At 31.8% G+C, this 23508-nt stretch overlaps 1 protein-coding gene across 1 annotated transcript in view; it reads left to right on the forward strand.

The window, feature by feature from the left end:
* Positions 1–23508, forward strand: part of SPRED1 (sprouty related EVH1 domain containing 1) — a 135492-nt gene that overhangs the window by 94249 nt on the left and 17735 nt on the right. The window contains exons 3-4 of the mRNA XM_074289229.1: positions 9929–10097; positions 11247–11296. Of these exons, the coding sequence (XP_074145330.1) occupies positions 9929–10097; positions 11247–11296 (219 nt within the window). The remainder of the gene's footprint in view (positions 1–9928; positions 10098–11246; positions 11297–23508) is intronic.

Consider the following 23508-nt stretch of genomic DNA (forward strand, 5'->3'; position numbering starts at 1 on the left):
AGAGAGAATAATAGATGAGATTGGGTAGAAGAGTCAAGGATTGCAAAGACCTGTGCATATATATGAAGGTAAATGGGAAGGAGTCAATAACAGGGGGGAAAAACCCTGAAAATGCAGGAGAAGATGCTATAGCTAGGTCCCAGAAGGAAATAGGATTAGAGATTTGGATAAAAGTAAGTTTTTGTTGAAGGATAAAGATACTTTTCTAGGGAAAAAGGAGATGAGGGAAAAGGCATGATGAGGTTTTGAAAAATAGTAGAGAGGAACTGAGGAAATCCAAATTGGGTGATCTCAATGTTACTGGAATTGGAAACTTTATCTTCACAGCTATAAATGTGGGTTGTTTATTATTTAAGCATAAAAAATAAAAGCTTTGGAAGTCATTGGGGAATAACATCTAATAATAGTTAGCACTTATTATGTGCCACTTACTATGTAATAAGCACATTACACTTATCTCATTAGAACCTCAGAACAATGCTGGGAAGTGGGTGCTGTTTTTTGTTTTTGTTTTTGTTTTTGTTTTGTTTTTTTTTTGTTTTTTTTTTTTTTAATTCCAGTTTTACTGATGAGGAAACTGAGGCAAATAGAGGTTAAGTGGCTTGCTCAGGCGACATAGCTAAGTAAATATCTAAAGCTGGATTTGAACTCGAGTCTTCCTGACTCTGAGCTGACCTCTTTATCTACTGTAACACCTTGCTGATGGTAATATAGAAGAATTGATAAGCAAACAGCAAGGATCTAGTTCAGGTGGTAATGTCCCCTGAATTATGGTAAAAACTAACTTGGGATTAGGACCCATCATGAGCTGTGGCTGCACAGGCAACATGATGCTGACTAGGATATTTCCCAAATTGGCAGAATTGGGGGGGGGGAGAAATTTTAGATACATTTTTCGAGTGCAAACTATTTGTTGAAGGTGGTAGCAGGACTTTGTATAATTAACAGAAATTGGTGGTTGTGGAAATAGGTCTTGGGACAAAGACAGAAGATAATATTTGAAGCCAAAGCCTCCATATCCCCCCAAATCTCCTTCAGTTAGATAGCTCCTATCACTATTGGGGTCCTCAATATTTCCCATAGTGGACTTTTCAGTGGTAAATAACTGCCTTAGGATATATATTCTTATGTCATTTGCTATCACCTTACCCTAAAAGGAATAGCTCTTTCACATGGAAGCTTTTCAAGCATAACACTTGACAGTGGCTGTAAGTCATTTTAGAACAAGAATTTAACCTGAGCTGTTGCTGTGGCTGTACAGGTTACCACGGCACTGATTGATTAATGTCATTGGTACTAGAAGAGAGGATTCAAGTGAGATTAAAAAAATCATTGCTTGCCAGTGACTAGAGGTAAAGAAGAATACTAATCCCTTTTCTTCCTTAGTTATATATTTAAAATCTTTGGCTATTAAAAAGGAGAAAACAAGGGGAAAATAATGACAATTTTTAATGTGTAATGTAGTATTTTGGAAAGAAAAAGTCCCAGCTAACAAACTGCCAAAACAATAATTTAAAATAAAAGTATTTATGACAGTTGAATTCTCTCTCTTGTCATGTACAATGAATGAGCACAACTATGAAATCTGAAGCTCATCTCTCCTTTCTTACTCTAGATGCTATCAGCAAGAGTATTATTCTCATACTCATTCATCCCTCTGTTTAATTAAAACACTTAACATATTGACTGTTTGAGCTTTCATGTTGATTAAGATGATTACTACAATGTTGGTTTGAAGCATGAGAATTGTCCCTTTAAAAATCAAAACTTGTCTGGGGAAGATATTATCTAAGAATGTTCTTCATATTTCCTAACCTTTAAACTTTTCTTGATAACTCATATTTCTATTGCTGCAAATTCAGTGATGCCCTTAGTGCCTGTTGAAATTAGTAGGGCTTTGTCTTACTCTTAGTGATCTTGGAGTTGTTATGTGAACGTTTTATAAGTTCACTGTTATTGGTATTACTCAGGGGAGCACTCTCTCTTATTTGCTATCTTATCTGCTGTCAACAGAGAGAAACATAGCTAAGCTTAATTTTTTTTTAATGTGAAAAGGGTTTTAAATTAGAAATTCATTCCTTTTGCTCACTAAAGTACATGAACTTGAAAGTATCACATATAATGGATTGAGCACTAGGGTTTGGAGTCAAGAAAACTGAATTTCATTCTTGGTTACAACTTACTACTAGTTGTTTAATCATGAGCAGATCATATAATCTCTCTGAGCCTCAGTTTTGACATCTATAAAATAGAGATAATAATGCAGAGCATTCCAGGCATGGAAATAGCTAGAGATGAGAAATGTAAAGTCTTATTTGTGGGACAGTCAGAAGACCAATGTTACTGGATTGAAGACTGTGTGTAGGGGAATCAAGTGGAAGAAGATTGGAAAGATAGGAGGAAGGCAGGATGAAAGACTTTGAATGCCAAGCAGAGCATTTTATATTTGCTCCTGGAGGCAATAGAGAGTCCCTGGAGTTTATTGAGCAGAGGGCTGTGTCCAAAACTGAATTTATTACTCTGTACCTTAAATCTTTCATCCCTTTGGCAAAAGATGAAAAACATGGTTTATCATCAGTCCTCTGGAAAATTTGTTATTTGCATTGAGCAGAATTCTTAAACTATTCTCAAAGTTAGTGTTTTTACATTGTTTTTTTTTGTTTTTATGTATATTATTCTGCTTCTGCTCACTTCCTTCTATCCCATTTTGTACAAATTTCCCTTGATTTCTCTGAAACCTCAGTCCCCTCTTACAGATAAATAAGTACAGATTCTTTTGAAGCACTCTTTGAACATTACCCATTTCCCATTATTCCATTTCCTTTCTTTTCCTTTAGTCCTCTAACTTCTCCTTTCTTCAGTTTTATCTCCTTGAATCTTTTCTTCCTTCCCTCTTCTATTCTCCCATCCCTACCACCACACTACCACTACCACTGTAGCAAGATTTGGGAGGAGAGAAAAGCAGAGACAAGTCTATAGATTTTTAGAGTTTGGAAAAAATCAAGATAGAAATTTATAGGTGGATCTAGTATGTTATTGTTATGGACACAGATTACAATTCATTTATGTTTTTTCCTGTGCCACTTTTGTTCATTTCCTTCTATAAATCCCACGCAGGGAGTCTGCCCCGGTATACTTGGTGTCTTTTTCCAATATTCTTGGCATTGTGTGTTTTGTTCTTCAATTAACAAAAAACCATTTTCTCTCCCTTTCATCACTCTACTCCAAGCCCGTAAAGATATTGATTTCAGCTAGAAAAGAGTTGAGGTTTATAGTGTCCTGGGCTTTCTTACCCAGCTTGTTAGATCTGTTGGAATGCAAAGCCTTTTTCACCAAATACTCTTGACATAATTATACACTTCCTCCTCTAGTCTTATAAGTCACCTTCTTAGAGCTGGCTCCAGCCAGTCTACATACAACAATTACATTCAACTCCAACCTGTTCAGGTTTGCTGGTCTTTATAAATAGCTGAAAATAAAATGTCTTTGTTGATACTGAATCCACAAATAATTTATGAATGCTTTTGGATGAGGAGATGGTATTTAGTTAATTATGCTGCTTTTAATTATAAAACTTACACATCTTAATTTTAAATTAATATCTAAAAATATTAGTCTTTAAAAGAGACAATTGTTATTAATAGTCTTTGATTAGAGTTTGATGGCCAAATTAGGATTGGTGACAGATATGTAATATTTTGTTTGTGCTGTTATTTATATTAGAATTTATTAAAGAAGTTCTTTCTTAAACTAGGAGGACTATATTCATAATGATCACTATAATGGATTTGAAAATGGTACTAGAAAGCAGCTATCTCAATATTATGACCAGTTTTGATCCCAGGAAACACATGATAAAACAAGGTTTTATCTTGAAATAGGTTGGTGGGAAGGGAAAGACAAACAGATGGTAAATGATGTTGCATATGCCTCCAGAAAACCATGTATATATTTTTTTAAAAACATAATAAAAACAAAGGTTACATAATTCTCTTGAGTTGTTTTTTCTCAGTATAGTATAATAGATTAGAAAGTTAAAGCACAGATTTTTTTTAACTTAAAAAACTTTTCACACTTGTAATTTGTATGTTTTGACATTTGATAAATTTTATATGTTGAGATTCGTGTAGATTTTGTATATTTGGGTGTCTTTGTACAATCTATAAGCAAGTTTAGGAGGAAGCACAGACAGGAACTGTTTTGAAAGTAATTTTGGGAGAAGCTAGATGGTGCAATGTGTAAAGCACCAGCCCTGAAGTCAAGAGGATTTGACTTCTTACCTGTGTGACCTTGGGCAAGTCACCTAACCCCAATTGCCTCATAAAAGAAAGTAATTGTGGAATTTTTATATGTTCTGAAAAACAATATGAAATTGATTGGTGATTTCATTTATAGTACTCTTGGTTTCCTGTATATGTAGAAATCATTGTTCTCTCTGTTCAAAAATTTTAAAACATATACATCTTTAAAAAACTAAAAACTATAGAATGATTATATTATGAAGTATCAAAATTAACCATTTGCTAAAGTCAAGATAATATGTGAGCACCTAACTATGAAATAAAACGGAGAGTGGAGCCATCAAGACTATTTTTACTTTTGGTTATTCTCTTTTTGATGGTAAAGTGTCACAGAATGCTAAATAATACATTCCATAGTGACTTTGTTGTGTTTGAGAAGTTCCCAACTCAGAAAGTTTTTTATTTAATTATTAGTGTTGCTCACTTATTAGTGAGTTTGGACTGGATTTCAAATATAACAATTATAAATTGGACATCTTAAAATCTATGATATAGTCTCTGGCAACTGGTAAATAGTTTTAAGAAGGCTCATAATTATTCATTTCCTCTTGGAGCTCAGTAATTAATAAATGACACCATGTTGGCCTGCAAGTTTGTTTCCCTATCACCATCCCTAAATTCTTAAACTTAGTAAATTACTCACCTGGCAGAATTGGCTTTATTGATTATAATCATTTGGCAAGAATCATAATTGGTCAATATGTCAAGCATCCATTTTGAGATAGTAAAATGCATCCATGTGGAAATTACTACCACTTCTGCTGTTGCAAGCATCAACATGGTGTAATAGAAAATGTGGATTTTATTCCTAGATTTGCTTGTATTATGCAGATATATTATGTAAATGAGTTGTATGGCCTCACATATTTGTTCTGTCTATAAAAAGAGACAGTTGGACTACATAGTCTCTAAAAATTCCTTTCATCTCTAAAAATTATTTTATTCTACACATCAATAAGATGTATTATCCTTTTATAATAAGGTATATTATACTTTGATTCACAATTTCCTCATTGATTGCACTCCACCTAATAATTTGCATTTATCTGTGCATTTTCATTCTAGATAATTCTTATCCACTTCAGACTAAATTCTCAATAGAGGATCTGTATAAGAAATATAGAGTGCTTCATGCAAGACCTAGAATATTTTGTGGATATCATTGTTTTTCTTAGACCATGTCTTTGTTGTGCCATTTTCTTGATAAATTATCCATAAATTGTTGTGCATCTCAAATGACTAGAATGAGCCATTTGAAGAATTCTACTTTCTTTGCATTCTTTGAATACTGTATGATTGACATATACATATAGTTGGCAGTCCAGTCAATATGAATATAAATATTTATTGAGCATTTGCATTAGAAATAGCAAATAGACTAACAACTACAGGGAAATAGAAAAGTGTGTGGTATAGACTTATAAATACTCAAGTATTTCCATGATCATGATCAACTATTAATATTAGAAATTGCTGTAATGCTATTGCTTCTAGTACAAAGGTTTTTCTGGTCTATAATTCTTTCCTTTCCCTCTTAAATAATATGATATCGCTATCTTTCATAAATCACTTGAAAGAAAGACACAAAACACACACACAATGGGGGGAATATATGCATGCATACATGCTCATATGAATGTGTTTGGGTTTTGGTGGATGTTTTATTGTTTGCTCCATCCTGATATTGAGGCTAAAGTCAGCCCTGGAGATTTTTAGATTATTTTGCCTAAAAAACTACTGATGCAAAAATCATAAGAAGTATTCCATGTTATATGTTAGCAACACTATTTGATCTTAGCAGACTATTTGGATATAGTCAAATAATGTAAACGTCTTTTGTTAAGTAACAAATTTCAAACCCTAATCTAACAATGGAACTTAAAAAATGAGAAAAGAATTGGAGGATTCACTTTTTAATACATTGAATCAGTAAAAGAATTGAATCATTCAAATGTTTTTATAAAGCCTCAAATGAATTTTTATTAATTCACCAGATATCAGTTGCCTAAGGAATTTTTGCTTGTTGTATGATAAAATGAAATTATAGCTGCAGAGAAATTAATAATACTATAAGTACAAAAAATTCCCAATATATAACATAACCTTGGTTCAAATATTCTACTTTGCATGTTACTAGAAACATAGAGGCTATAATCGTCACTTTAACACTCAATGATACAGAAACATAAATATAAGAAGTAGTTTGTTTTTCTATCTTTTGATGAATTTAGAAATGACATACTTTTTCTAATAATTAGTTTTATTCTTTATTAATTCTGGATGTTAAAAAGTAACCTTTTTACCTAAATATGAACAAAATAAGAGGTTATTTTCACTTCTATAGATAAAAGGCATACACAAAAATCTGTTTCTGCTTTTAAAAATTAGTTTGACATCTTCTGCATCAAATAGCATGATTTGTTATTACATTTTTTAGATGGAATTCTGAATTGTTGCGTTTTTTTAAAATATAAAATAGCACATATTTTGTCAGAAAAGAGTCTCAAATTTATATGTCATTTGGAATTGTAGATTTCTGGAAATTACTATAACTAAATCACTTAGGAGGATTTAAACTGTTATGTTGTTGTAAGTTCTTATCAGATATAAAACATTTGAAGAACTTACCTTTAGAAATATGTTTGATAAAATGGATAGGCAATTCTTAAAGGGATTCCAAATGACTTTCTAATTTAATAATGTTTCAGATATCCTGAAAAATTTTAGAACTAAATGATTTTTCATAGTTTTCACTAATTGGTCATTTGTTTCTCAGATATAAACTAATTTCTCTTCACCTGTGCCTTTCTACCTAAACCCCTCCTATTTATTATTACAATCATAAGTGATTGGAAAAATCCAAGTAAAACCAATTTCCTCTGGTTCATACCTCTGGGGACACAACCTACACCCACATCCACAGATAACATTTTAATGCCTTTGAATGATGTAATGTAAGAATATAGTAATATTAGTCTCGTTTTTAGCAAAGCAGTAAAGTTACTGAAATAGAGATTGTGGTTTTCAGTTAAAATAAGTAAACTAAATATTTTCTCATCTCTTCACAAAAGTAGCTGGATATATCATGTCATTATATTACATATAATGTTATATTAACTTTAGATGCCTTTTTCAGTATTTAATTAGAATAAACTCATTAACAACAATAAAATCCTTTTATTACTTGAATCTTATTGTAAAATATATATACTATAAGATATTTAGGAATAGTAATTTTAATCATCCATTTATTTAATTTACCATATTTGTTTTAAAAAATCTACTTTATCAGACACTTATTTGTAGTAATCATGCTTTTAATAAACATTAACTATAATGGAAACTCCAAGAGTAGTTCATTATATAATCATGATAAAAGGTAACTAAGGTCTTATGATTATAGGGTGTCATTTCTCCCCACATCATACAGTCCTTCTTACTTTTGACCACTGACTTCTGATAGGCAAATTGTTTTAAATTACAAATCAGTTGCCTTTTGGTGCTGGCAGGAGTCCCTGCTCACCAGTAGTTCCCACACTGTGAGGACCAAGTTAGCACCCTGGATGCCTTAGAATCAGCCAGAATCAGGATCAGCAAAAGTCCTTGGTCTTTATTCTTGGTCTTTAGGGGGTAGAAGTGAACAGGATGGAAGCCACATCTCCAGGACCTCCTTTCTCTTCTTTTACTGCCAAAGTGACTCTGGCTTGTCTTACTCCACCCTCTAATCCTTCCCACAATTCTCTGTGTGCACCAAAAGATCGAACCAGCACAGAATAGTGGGAAGGGCCATTTTCCAAGCATATGCTAATAGAGTATTGTCCAATCAATAATTAGCCTTAAGTGCTCTATTGTCCGACCCCAGTGCATCAACTCAGAATTTCAGCCCTTTACACTACACTGAAGAAATCACAAGTCTGATCCAAAAAGCAAAGCTACATCTTTTATTCCATTGTCTCCAGGCAGAGCCTTATCTCAGATATTTAATATGTGATGTCTTCACTACACAATTGATTTTCTAATAACAGTTCTTTTTTAAATCTCTTATTTAAACTCATTTCTTTGATGAAAATGTGAATATCTGGTGAACTTCCTTTTAATATAAAAGCTGCTGTTATACTTGAAGATAAGTCCTCAATCTAGGAATTTACACTTTTAGGAGAAAACATCTAAGCATGGCAGACATACAGAAGAAAAAACCCGAAGTTTTAAAAAAAAAAGTTTTAACTCTCTTCTTGCTTCCTGTGCTTTAGGTACAAACCTTTAATTTACATCAAATAAGATGAAAGGAAGTTTCTGCATGCAACTATAGTGGAACTTTTCTTTGAGGCTCCCTGAATTCTCAGTTACTATTAGATTCCCCAGGGGAGTGAATATCCCTAGTTCAGGGTATAATCTGCAGATCAATATTCCTAAAATTATATCTCAAACATCCCCTCTATTTTGCTTACCTTTTCTTGCCTACTTACCTTCAAAGGAAAGATCAGTAGCTATAAAATACCTCCTACACAAACCTAGGACAGTTTTAGTGAGAGAAGTGGGTATGTACAGGAAGAACAAGGCATATGCACTGGTAGTAAGACACCCATGTAGAAAATATACAGCTTAAGACTCTCACACTATAGTATTTTAGAGCTCCAATGACTTTTGTCTTATCATAGTAGCCTGTTGCTCTCATAAAAGATTGGAGTCTCTGCTGGACAAATCACTGGGCAAGCCAAGATCCCTGAACTTGCTCCTTTATAGAGCTAAACTACTGACTTCCAAGGTTTATTATTCCGCCTTGAGTTCATCCTAATTCTCTTTGCTTCCAGAGGTTGCTGTACTATAGAACTGACAAGGGTATTTTTTATTAAAGACTACCAGAGATATGGCTGATGTTTTGTCAGTGAACTGCCTTCTAATTCCATCAGGTGGATTTTCATACCTACTGAAGAATAACAAGGAACCACTCTTCATTGCATTAATACCTTGTTTCTGTTACCTATTCCTCAATTCCCATGATGAAATATTTTGGGCTGAGAGAGATAAATGAATCAAGAGTAATCTGATTAACTATTCTCCTTTCATTCCCATCTCCCACCTATCCACACAAGGATTAATATCTTCACTGAATCCCAAAGTAAAAATAAACACAGTAAATAGTTATGTGTCTCTTTAGGAAAATAACTATAATTAAAATCTTTCATTCTCCATTTATTGGCATTGAATCTTTTGAATCCTACTTCAAACGCCATACATTTTTCAGAAAGGAAGCCATTAAAAATTATTAGTTATTTATAACTAAAGAAGCCATAAAATATTCTTTAACATTTTCTTAGAATCCTAATCCAAGATAGTTTTTTCATGTATATGATTTTAAAAGAAAATATTTTAACATTTTGTATCATTATACTTTTAAAATAATATTTTAAAAAATGATTTATTCCTAAAGTATATTCTGAACCTTATTTCATTTCTGCATTTATTTGATAGAATGTGTGACTACTAAGTAGCTTTGCACTTTTTAAAATAAATTGACTGTGTTTAGCTGCACCACCCACACACTCCAATTTGAACTTAACCTATTAGATATCTTCAGTATGAGTGCAATAATTTAGGTTGTTTTTTTTTATTATTATTTCTGGCAGGTGGTTTTAGAATGTATACTAAAGAAGGACCTCATTTACAACAAGGTCACCCCAACCTTTCATCACTGGAAGATTGATGACAAAAAGTTTGGCCTTACTTTTCAAAGTCCTGCTGATGCAAGAGCTTTTGACAGAGGCATTCGAAGAGCTATAGAGGATATTTCTCAAGGTAGGTTTAATGTCTACCTTCTCACTTAATTTATCCATTATCTCCAAATGGGACCTTCAAAAGTTGATCCAAGATTTACATTTTAAAATAAGTAAGCTTTCAGTAGAATGAAGCCCTTTTTCAATATTGCCTGTCAGTTTGGAATTATTATAGTCCTTTAAGGCTCAAGTTTTGCTTTAACATTTTTTGTGACTACAAATATCATTCATTAAAATGGCAAGAAACATTTAATGGGTGACATTAATATTGGTGACATAAGAACTTGAAAGAAAGATAAAAAATTTTGCCATATGCAACATTTGCTTTTTAAATATAATAAGGAGAACACTTTCATGTAAAGCTGGCTTGTGTTTTTTAAACACAAATGAGTCAAATTTAAAACAAATTTTTTTTTAGAAAGAATAAAAGTCACCATAAGATTCTATTTAATTCTAAAATATATCTAATTGGTAAAAAAGAAGTTTGATTAGTAAGCTGTGACAAGAACAGTCTTTTGGGACTGAAAATGATTTAAGCAAACTAATATCACTTCAGGCATATCTCATTATTCCCACCAACTTCTCACTATCATGTCATTAATAAAATAACATCTAATGCCTTTGTGTTTTTTTGTCAATATATTTGTTACATTGTTGCTATTGTATTAATTCTATATTTATCAAGGATATAACCTTATATGTGTGAAACTTGGATAAAATATTGATGCATTTAGGTAGATTTTTCATATAAAACTGAATCAGAAAAATAACATATACCAATTATTTTTTATTAAGTATATGTGAGTCATGTACTCACAGTGGTTTGAAAACTTTTAATTCACCCAATTTAGACTCAGCCAGTTAGCCATAATTTGAAGGGGCTAAATGATAGTAAGGGAGTCAAAAATTTTTCCTTTTCCTCTACAACAGAAAAAAAAAATTACTAATCTCTTCCACTGATTTTTGTTTGTAATTAATTAAGCTCATGTGTTTGATGCATACCTGACTCTCAGGTGAACCACATAATTATCTATAATTTCTGACATTATTGGGAAGATATAGGAATAAATTGCCTTATTTATGTGTGTGTGTGTATGTATGTGTGTGTGTATATACAAATATATACACACAACTCAAATTAACCTGATTTCTTATTACTTTTGTTCTTTAGACTGTCTGACATCACAGAATGATGTTGAAGTAGCTGAAGACAGTTTTCCAGTAAGTATTATATCATACTTTATGTTGGTGTTTTTTTTTAATTGTGCTCTAAGGAAGACAGCCAGATCTTTGGGGATTTATATTTGCTGTGTTGCTAATTCAGAATCACCTTAAAATTTAATAAAATACAGCCAACAAAGTAGAAAGAAACAAAAATGTTTTATAGAAAAAAGGCAAAGTTTTAAAAAGTATTTAATTTTTTTTAAGTATGCATTCTCCCTATGTTTCAGTACCTTATTTCTGTAGATATTGAGACTGAAAGTAAAGGAAACTTTCTCTGACTTTTCTGTAGTTATGAGGCCAGCAGAGATATGTATGAAATTCTATTTAAATATCATTTTCACATAGTTCATATACTAGCTATATTTATGTCCCACAAAGTAATCCATATCAACACTCTTTTGCCAGTTTCACGTAATTCTATAAAACCAAAAAATCATTACAGAAGCATTCATAAGTTTCTGTAGTAAGCAGTTGAAAGAGAACATCTATTTATTTATTTGTTTGTTTTGGGTTTAAAAACATGCTTTCTACTGGAATTGTATTTATAACTTAGAGATGAATTAGGAAAGAAAATGGACAAGAAAGAGTCAGGAAAATGAAATAGAGGTATGCATAGCTAACATTTGTTCATTCACTTGGCTAATGACAAAATGCTTTCTTAACAGTTCATTCTTTGCAAATGGGAAAACTAAAACACAATTGAATGACTTGCTCAGAGCACTTATTGAGACGTGTCAATCAGGTCTTGAAACCAGGTCTCTCACCTTTTAAATACAACAATGTCTATCTACACTCTACCCCTTGCTGCTTATAAGAAAGAACAGCAAAAAGATTAGACTTCACACAGAAGGTCTAAGTAGAGGAACCACATTTAACCTCCTGGGCACTGTCCATTTCAGCTTTTTTCCTCACTTTTCATTTCCCATATCCCTCGTAACTTACCAAGAAGGATTTTTTAAAAACCCTAATTCAGAAAGGAAAACACTTAATAATCTTTTAGAAATTGAAGCAGTTACTATTTTTGTATTTAAAAAAAAAAAAGTAAGCTTTTTTCCCCAATTTACTTGTTTCTGACTTTTATCATAGAAGTTCACTTCTTGCTTTCTATGTTTGTTGGTTTGGATTTATTTATTATAATTTAAAACAAAAATTTTTAATGAACAAATGAAAAAGTTTTACCCTATTAAGTTACTCAACATGAATGAACCAGTGCCCATCATTTTCTAATACTACCTTATAATAGAAACTTGCATTATATCTAGTAGATAACACAATAAAACTCTCCTGTTACTTTTTTTTAAATAGTGAGAAAAAAGTAAAAAGTTTACTTGTCACTTGATAATTCTGAACTCGGTCATTTAGCAAATTAAAATGATAATAAACATATATCTTTTTTAAATTGAAAAGATATTATATGTGGAAATATTTTTGTGCCTAGCAGTAATTTATTTCTTCTTAACTTTTGTACGACCTCTCCCCAAAAAACCCCCACCAGATTATCTAAACTTATAACAATAATATGCCTTTATTATTTTATGGATACTAACCCAAGACTCAAAGTCCATCTCTTTATGCCCTTGCTCTGGCAAGCTTAAATGACCAGTATACCTTTTGTGATTATATATTGCCTAAATTATTTTGTGCCATTTCTTGTGTATAAATTATCTTTGGCAATGCATTGTTCTCTATGCCATGCATCTCTCCTTTGCCCCTTAAGTCACATATCATTTTGATTGTTTTAGAGATTCTAGTTTTCTATAAAGATTTTTGTCAAGAAACTTGGGGTCCTTGAAAGTGCTTCACAGTGTCCCCCCTTCTACAATCAAGCTCACTTTATTACTTGCTCTTTTTAAGCTCTGGATCCAGCTAGTTGTCCAAGTTTTACCAATATAGAGGTATTGATGGACAAATTCAATAGATTGCCCATACTTTTTTTGGCTTCCATTTACAAAAGCTTATCTTTGGTTTTCAGCTAAAATGAAAAGTAGTGGGAGGTTTTAATCTGTTATTTAGATAAATTTAAAAAAAAATGTGTTCATATCTAATGTAAGTAAATTATAAAATTTATAGGGAAATTTAAATTTTATTAGCAAAGATTTTTGTGATAGAAAGTAATAGTTTTATTGGAAGTTTAGATCATAAAACTCCTTCAGGGCAAGTATAAAATTTTCACTGTTTCTTAAGATCCATTTTATATACTTACTTAAACAAAAACCTTAAACTTGTGGTATGTGATTCTTTAAAAGATTATCCAGGAATGAAACTTGAATGCACTTTATACTCATTCTCTTTCTTTAGCTTTTTAATGTGCTAATTAGCATCTTTATATATTTTGGGAGGGGAGGGAGGCTGGCCTATGCTTGTTTTAAGATAAATTTTATGCTGTTTTTATTTGCCAAGGCTACAAGTTCAAACTCTTGAAAATTATTATTCAGGTGTATTGGAATGATCAAGAAAAGCTCATCTCACAATAGATTTGAAGTTATAAAAGTAGAAAATCTCAAATTTCATGCTCCAGGCAAATGAAAGATGAGATATAATTGGTCTTAAAAAAAATTAACTTTTTTTTCCTCTTTTGACCCTAAGAAGTGCTTAACTGATTTACTCTTTGTCAGGATTAGGTATTATAATATTTGTTCCAAAATGGTAAAAAGGGCTACGATTTACTCTGTTGTCTTAAGAGATTTTGCTTCAGGTAGTCAGGATGTGAATTTTTCATGTACATATCTGCAGAGGTAACATTTAATGAAGATTTTCTGTCTGAAGACTGAGTTTAAATACTGAAGCTTTCTTGTAAATGAATTTTATGACACTCTTGGAAATAAGTATAATCCTGCAGTAATTCAAAATAGTTGCAAGTTTTAAGAAGATTTTTTTCTGCCTATTATTTTCCCAGATAGTTTCTGTACAATCTGTTTTGAAGGAATAGGATCTACTAAATATGATACAGATGTAGCAACATTTTAAATTTGAATAACCTTATTCCAGCCAATAAAAGGTATTCTCTGTTTCCATTTATGCAAAATTATTTTTTTATGCAAAATATTAGGATAAAAAGTTAAAGATGTGTTTTCCCTGTCCGCTTTCATGGTTTATAGTAGGCATTATTTTCTAATTTACTGGACTACATTTTCCCCACAATGTACCATCATCTATTGTGTCATTCATAATGCCCAAACACATTGTTATTTTGCTATAATTTTGGAATAAAGTTCATTTAAAGGACAGAAAATATATTAGTTAAATGTTATACTTTAATGAGAATATTACAATCTAGATAAAAAGTACAGCATAAATTAACTTGAATATTTATATTGTAAGTTTGTGACCAAACCTAAAAGGAAAAAAAGATCATTTTAAACATCAAAAACTTACAAAATTTTTCATCTCTGTTTAAATGAAACAGTAGTTGCCCAAGCCTTTCATTGCAGAAAGGTTTCAAGCAGAGGAAAACTGTAACCTCATGAAATAAAAGAGTTTTTGAGAGTAATATAGCCTCTGATCTTTTCATAATCATTTATTTATTTGGAACAAAGCATTGTTAAAGTTTTCTTTTTCAGAATTAAGAGAAAAGGGAAAGTGAAGAGAAAATCTTTGAAGGGAGAAGCTCAGTCTGGTTTTCATTTTTTCTACAGCTGTCATCTGGTTTTTTGTTCTGTTGGACATCTACAGCTGGAGTCATTTTATTGCTTTCCCCAACCTCCTTTTTGCTCTTGCACACAGAAATGTTTTAGTAGTCTTAAGGAAAAAAAGTCAGAGAATCTCTTAGCAACTATAGGACAATAATTATTATACCAGCAGCTGGGAGCAAACCAGATTTCCGTTGTGCATTAAAAACTGGCATGCATTTCTTTATAGATTATGCAGATTCTAATCTATGCCAGCACTTTGCTGGTTATGGGGTTAAAAAAATTGAATGTTGGAAGTATATAATTGCTTTGGACATTTGAAAACAAGGCAAATGCACATCTGTATATGAAGAGGGTTTTTGTTGTTGTTGTTATTGTTTTGTTTTGTTTTGTTTAAATATTATGCACTTCTGCTCTTCCCAGAAAAAAATTTTTTAATAATACATAATCCTAGGAGTGAGTTACTTTAGATTGTGTCAATATTTTCATTAACATTTCAGGTGTTTATAAACCCTGTAATAAAAAGACTCATTGATTTGTTCATATAAATAAATATCTATATTTGTTTGTATGTGAGAGAGATACAGTGTGTGTGTGTGTGTGTGTATGTATGTGTGTGTTATATACATCTCCCTATAATGAAATCAGGTAGGTTGTAAACTGATTTATATGGATATATTCTTTAAGGAAGGGGCAAGGAAATTCCATTAACTTATTACGGTTCAAAATATCAGAGTAATATATAATCTTCTAAAACTATTATTTCATAGTTTTGTTTCTAAAATCTACTATTGTTACGGATGGGGAGAGGAAGAGCATTAACCTTCCAATTACTATTTTAGTTTAAAGAGAAGCAGAAGTAAAATATACAAGCACAGGCAAAAACTGACTCAATGGTACTCAAAGGTTCTTTTCTTTAACTGAGAATTAGAATTGTATCTATGTAGAATTGTATCTATCGAGTAGAAAGGAAACATACAGTTAAGATACAATATGCCTAGCATCCTTTACCTTTGTAAAATTATTCTTTCCAGAGAGTTGGGAAGTTATTACTAAAATATTTTTTCATTCATAAATTCTTAAAAATATAATTGCTTATTATTCACAACTTAACTATAGATTAAATTTGAGGGGATTACATGCTATCTTTTCTAATAGTAATTTATTTGGGCCATTGTGAAGGTCCGGTCGTCTCTAAGTTATCCTTCCAGACTGTCGTCTCAACTCAATCTCCCAGCCAGACTACTCTCCAGATTCAGTGCTGCCCTCTTTTATCCTCACAGAGATTGGCATTGTGAGAACTCCTACAGCCAATAAACTTGCTCCTTTTAAAAGTGTAAACTCCTTTAAATATGTAAACTCCTTTTCAGAAGTCTAAAGGTGTAAACTCACCTTAAAGGCCCAAACCAAAGGTGTGAATTCTGAGCTAGAGAATTGCTCAGGAAACCTGAGTTATCACCTTGTAATCCTAACAGGTTGCCTTTTTTTTTAAGAATGTCATACCTAAATTAAATAACAATCATAATTTTGGCTAAATTCTCCTAATAAGCACATTTGTAAAATTATTGCAACCTTAGCTGTTTCTATGTTTTTAGGTAAGTTGTGGAGCATTTTACTGTGCATTTGGATGACCACAAAGTAAAATGACATTTTTTATTTAATGAAAATTACAAAGTCATATACAATAATTTAAACTTCTTCACATTTACAGTCAAACTGGCATTCTTCTCTTGGTCTTTTGATATCTCAATTGTACCAATGTTCCTCTTAGCTGCCCATTTTTACTGTATGAAAAACTCATCTTTTTGGATTATCCATGGCTTTAATGCTCTGTAAATCATTTTTGATAATGTCTTATAGGTTCCTTATAGTATTCATATGTCTTTCCATTGCTACTTTGCTAATTTAATTCCTAGGTCATGGTGCCTAAGACTCATGACCATATAATAACACCAGAAAAATATTGCTCTTTTAGTGACTAGTTTACTAGATCAGGGAAAGCAAATGCCTCTTCCTTCTCCATTCTGATACCAATTCCTATTTATCTACAATAGACTCTTTAATATATGCATTAGTTTAAAAGTTATGTTTGTAAGCTACAAGTCATAATCTGTTATATACTTATGGATTTTCATATAGCTAATTAAATTAATATATCTTCCTTTGCTGTGAATTTCAATGACATTTTATATTATAAAATTCATTGAAATTTGTGTATTGTCGTGAATTTAATATGTGTATGGAAAGAAATTCCTTATTTGAAAACAAATCTCCAAAATCTTCTTTTAAGTCAAATGCTTTTTTTAAAATCAGTAAATAGCATGTGGAATTTCAATGAACCTATTAGTTGTATCACAGTAAACATAATATAGTCATAGAAAATTGTCTACAGAAATCTGCTTTTTCATGTTTTTATCAAAGAAATATCCTAATTAGGGCAGCTAGTTGGTGCAGTGGATAGAGCACCAACCCTGAAGTCAGGAGGACCTGAGTTCAAATTTGGCCTCTGACACTTCCTAGCTGTGTGACTTGGGCAAGTCACTTAACCCCAATTGCCTCAGGAAAAAAAAAAATCCTAATTGTGTTTATCAACCATCCTCACAAAGACTTTTTTAAAAAATAGAGATGACAAAATAATATGAGACAGTAGTTGTTTGGTTTTTCTTGGCCTTTTTTGGGGGTAAAAACAGTGTGTTTGATTTTTTTTTTTCTATTGGGGAGTTAGAAAATGGTCTTCTTTGAAATATCTTGAGAATTAATCCCTGTGTCCCTTTAAAATCGTATTGCTTTTAGGCAGGGGCATGCTGGTAAATAATCAACAGCTTGCTCTCCAGTAAAAGAAAAGCATGCATGATAGGTACATTTGTTTAATTTAATGTGTTATTAATATTTTCTTCAATTTTTTAAAATCTAGAAAAATCTCAGGCATATATGCTTAATCTGAGATTTAAATGCTCACATTGAAAATTTAGCAGTCAGCCCTAAACTGCAGCCCATCTCTACCTATGTACTACCAATTTCTTTAACTCAGGTTTATTCAGCTCTTTATTACACAATCCAACTTTATCTTTTTAAAATACCATAATTACCAGTTTCTCACATTGGATATTGAATTATGTGGTAGGATCTAAATGCATCCACTGCATTATAATTAAGCACTGGAATGGGTCTCTGTAAAAAATACTCCGATTGGTTCCATTTGCAATATCTTTTTTTTTTTTTCTTTGTTTGCTAATGTTCCTATAACCTAGTATAATTGAATCTCAGGATAATCAGAATCTATCTTTAGCCATTTGGAGATAGTGTTTTCTTCCTCCCATGAATATTTTATCATTTAGCTTATGGTCTTAACTGGTAGAGTATTTGACCATCAATGTGGCAAGATTGTATGTTTGTGGGGCTAAAGTTGTTTTTTTCTTCTTTCTTTCAAGCACAGCACAGTATAATAGAAAAAGCTAGATTTGGAGTCGAAAGTACTGTGACTTCAAACAAGTCATTCAGACTCTTTAAGAAATGGTGACAAAATCAATGTGATTGCTTTATCCACTTTCTGGAGAGGGAGGAGAAATCTATTGTGTACAAGTGTGAAATTCTTAAATAGTCTTTTAAATAGTTGGGCTCTTTCATTTCTTGATCCACAGTCATGTTTTTCAATAAGATTTTCATCATCTAGCCTTTTTGTCTTTTGAAGTCACTGAATATCAAATTTATATGTTGAATTTGTCTTGATGAGCAAAGAATTTTGTCAAATTCTTCATCTGATTTCTCAGTTTCCTTCTTCTAGAAATATTTTCCCCGCTTAACTACATACATTTTGCTTATAGTTACATTCATTGATTCAGAGTAATTAATATGAGGAAATGTAATACATTATATCTTCTGTATTACACACTGTTTTAAACTATTAAGGCTTAAACTGCACTAAAGTTTTTGAGACATCCTGAATTTCAGTAGTACTCAATAGTTATGTTTCCTTATTTTACATACTTTCAACAGATGTAGTTATAACTTTTAAATCACTGTAAAATTTAAGAGAAAATTAATATTTTATCAAGTTATTTAAACTTAAAATATCAACATGAGATTATTGTAATTCATTAACAATTGGATATTTGTATATTTAGACACGAACAATTCTTTGTTCAAAATTTTTTGAAAATGTCTAGAAAATAATATATAATTCCTAACTTCCCCTTTTTTAATAAAAGATCCTTGAGTCTAGGCAAAGATTTTGAAGTTCTTGTTAAAATTTGACCTTCACTAGGTCAGGGACAATCTTTTTATTGCTCCATTGAATATATTGTGAGAGCTTATTAAATACTTGAAAGGGATTTCAGTGGTTATTTAGGTCAGCTTATATTCGAACAGGAAACCTTTTTTTAACAACATCCTCAACAGGTTTGACATGAAGAAAACTTTCCTAATAATTGGTTCTATCCAAAAAAACGGAATGGACTGCAAAATAGAATGGTGAGTTATCTTTCACTGTAAGTGAAGTTACATAATTTCTCTTGAAAGCCTCCAATGAATGGGAATTTACAATCCTATAAATCAGTCCACTTTATTATTTAAGATATTTCTGAGCCATTAGAAATTTTTTCCTTGTGTCAAACCTAAGTCTCTCTGCAACACCCATAGTAGAATTTAACATTGCCTCCCATCTCTTCACCATCCTCTTCATGGTTTTGTGAACATTGAGGTGGAGTAGTGGAGAGAACCCTAGGCCTGGACTCAGGAAGGTCTGAGTTCAAAATTAGGGCCCTGCAAAAATAATTTAACCTCTCTTCATCTCAGTTTTCTCACCATATGCTGAGTATGATAATAGCACCTAGCTCTAAGGATTATTATGAGAATAAAATGAGGTAATATTTGTAAAACACTTATTAGAAGGACTAATACATTGTAAATGCAATATGAAGGGGAACTGCTATTGTTATTCTGGGTGTGTTCAATGTTCTTTCTAAAATGTCATGCCAAAAGTTAAGCATAGTCTCCTCATTTTGATGTGTTCAAATCAGAGTTCATTAGGAAGATCTATCAGTCAGTCAATCATTAAACCTTATTATCTCTCTTATTTTTGACATTATGCCTCTTAATGTAATGTAAGGTTTTTGATGTAATGTAATGTAAGGGTTTTTTTGATTGCCATGTCATCTTGTTGATTCCAATCAAGTAAAATACTGATTTACTTAGATCTTTAAGGAAAATTGTTGCCTCTCTGATATTATAGTTGCATAGTTAATGTTTTTAGCTCAATCTATTATAAGATGTGACATTTATATTCAAATACTTTCATGTATCTGTAATCTCACCAATATGTATACCTACTATCACAGTCTATCCAGGCCTTTTTAATATGGATAGTCTGTTTTCCCATAAATCTGTTACAGAAAGTATACTCAGAGTGCTAGGATCCTTCCTCTAGATCTTTTGACATTAGGTGGATATCATTTATTTTCAAAGGATTGTAAATTTAGAGCTGAGGAGGTCTAGGGAGATTGTGATTTTCTCAAGGTCACATAGATTAAATTGTAAATGTGAGAAGCAGAATTTGAATCCAGATCCTCTGATTCCACAACCATTGTCCTTTCTATTACACCATACTAATTTCCTAAGCCTTATGGGGAGTTTCTATTTATTTTACCTTCCACTAATTACATTGCAGACCCATCTTTTCAGATTCATAATTTTTGGGCAATTTAATTTACTCTGCTTCTTGACCAAAATTCTTCATTCATAATGTAGTATAGCCTATTCATGTTCTTTGCCCTTTGAATGACTCATAATTTTGATTCTTTGAAAATTGTGGTATTCTGTGATTGATAGTTGTATAGCATCACCAGAAGAATATTTATATTATTTATTTTGGGGTTTAGATCTATGTCATTGAAAGTTCTTGTCAATTTACCAGCTATAAAACAGTTTCTTCTCATCCCCTCATTTAGGACTTTGTTCACTATTGTAAAATGTATCTAAGCTATATATATATTGAAGGTCCAAATCTATAGATTATTTATCCAACTTCATATTATAGACTTGACAGTAAATGTTCCTCATGCTCTTTGGTTTATCCTTTGTGGATAGTTATATCAAATTCTTAAATGATTAATTTTACATATATATACGTGTGTGTGTATCTGTTAAATTGAAGTAAATGCTATAGTAAATGCTATAGAATGTTTGCAAAAGATGAGAAAGGTTTGTAATCATATTTTTCATTCATTTAATCACTATTTTCCCCCTATTCATTTGCTGTTTTCACGTCTTACAGATATCTTTAAAACCAAACCTTCAGGGCCCTTATTGTCTATACTCTATCTGGATCAGATTCTTTTTCTGCTTTTTGTTTTCTGTATTTCTATTTCTACTTCCTTTTTGGAGGATGATGAGACTGTGACATTAAAATACAAATGTAGGTTTACTATCATTAATGGCCAAAAAAACAATCCTATACTATAGACATTCTGACAACATTTTTGTTTTATTTTGTTTTTTCTATTATTTCTCTCATTTTATCTCCCACATATCTCATAATTATTTGGCTTAATTGCATCTTACTTTGAACTTTGTCTCCAGATGTTTCTCCTGCCACTGTCTTATAAAGTGATATTGCTTATATATATATATATATATATATATATATATATATATATATTTTTTTTTTTTATTTATTTTTTTTTTTAATTTACCTACTCTGTGAGAAGAGCTTACTCTAAACCAGTGTTACTGTTGACTAACATATCTCTTTGTTTGGCAAGATGATCAGGCATTTACTCATTCAGGTGGATCTTAGGCTCTTTTGACTTTCCTCATTGAGGCATTTCATAGTATCAGAGGATCATGAACTTAAAGCTGGATAGGACCTTAGAATCCCAGATTGGAGACACTTGATGTGTTGCCCACAGGGTAAGTGATTTGACCACAGTAATGACACACCACTAATAATATTCAGATGAATCTGTGGGTCCATTTTAAAGTTATTTATCAATGTTTGTATTTCCTCCAGTGATGCAGATTGTAAACTGTCCGTGCATATTCAAGCACGTGTAATGCTTGTCTAAGTCTTTGCCATAGTAACACACCCAAAACACAGAGGGCTTTCTTCCCATTCTCTTGACATCATGTTATATATGTATAGAGAGTATTCTTGGTGAAAACATAAGACAAGAATAGGCAGTATTTTGCAAATAGTATTTTATAGCAGGTCATATCTTTATAGTAACACAAGTAATTGCAAAATTTAGAGAATACAAGAACCCGGTCTCTCTTTGGGTGTGTATGTATGTTTAATGACTATTTTTAAAAGTATTTCGTTTAGTAGAGCAAAAAGTAACTTTAAAAGCTATTCTAGTACTGCTGATGTGTATGTTCAGATCATAAATAATTCTATGATGATAATATCACCGATTAATATGTTCACATCATAAAATATTCATATAAATTCAACAGATACCAAGAAAATATTATTGGAATGAACAAAAAAGTTTGTTATATGCAATTTTCTCATACACTAATGAGAGAAACATCCTTTAATAAAGATTTAGTCTAAATGTGAATGTCAAAGCAAAGGGATCTTTAAGGAAAGATGACAGTTCCCTTGGCTGTCTAAAGGGTGCAGAGAGAGAAGAGATGAAAAAGCCTAGGGAGACTTTGTTACTGGGATTCTCATTGTTGACTCCTTGTTCATCCAAATGGTGTGAGCAACTGTAACTCCACTGCAGGATGGGGCAATAGAAGAACTCTATATGCTACCTTTGGGAAATGGAAGTGGACCTATGGGTTGAGTGGTATAGGAATTATGGTCTTTCTCCGTATAGCTGGGGATGTTCAATATTTACGCAGCAGTGCTTGAGAGCAAAAGTTTTCCTCTTGCTTGTTCCACTAGTATTTCTGGCATCCTAATGAGTTTATAAATGGTTTAGAGATGGAGAGAAGGAAGGTGTCCACCTTTCCAGTCATCTAATTTTCATAGGATTTTGGTAAACTCAGGGAAGGGGAAGGGAAGGTTGGAAGATATAATATTCCCACCATATTACCAAGCATCTTGTTTTTCATTTAACCATTTCTTTGATGACATTCTTTTCTTACTTATTCTATTTTATCTCTTGTAATTTCTTCTTTAACATTTTGTAGTTTTCTACAAGGTTTATCTGGTATTTGATTTATATTAGTCTTCACCATGATCTTTGTCCATTCTGCCCTCCCTTCCATCCCCTCAGTTGTTTTTTTTTTGTTTTTGTTTTTTGTTTTTTGTTTTTTTTCCATAATATCCTTCTTGCTCTGGCTACACTTTGCTCCCTTCTATTCTTATCTTTTGTTGATCATGCTCCACCTTATTCCTCCCTTGACATCTCCTCTCACTATTCTTGTCTACTAAGCACTTCACCCACCAAAATTGATTCCTTTGGCTTTGGAGGGTCCTTTCTCTCCTAATCTCACGTCTGTTAAACATCTTCCCACCCTTTCTCCTGCAATGCTTTCTCAAGTGAAAAGATAGTCATTCTCTTGCCAAAACCAACCTGTTTATAATCCTTTATCCCATTTTCCTACTATACCTACTCTTACTTATTTTCAGTCTCC

Source organism: Sminthopsis crassicaudata, chromosome 2 (genome assembly GCF_048593235.1).
Source record: "Sminthopsis crassicaudata isolate SCR6 chromosome 2, ASM4859323v1, whole genome shotgun sequence".
Classification (NCBI taxonomy): Eukaryota; Metazoa; Chordata; class Mammalia; order Dasyuromorphia; family Dasyuridae; genus Sminthopsis; species Sminthopsis crassicaudata.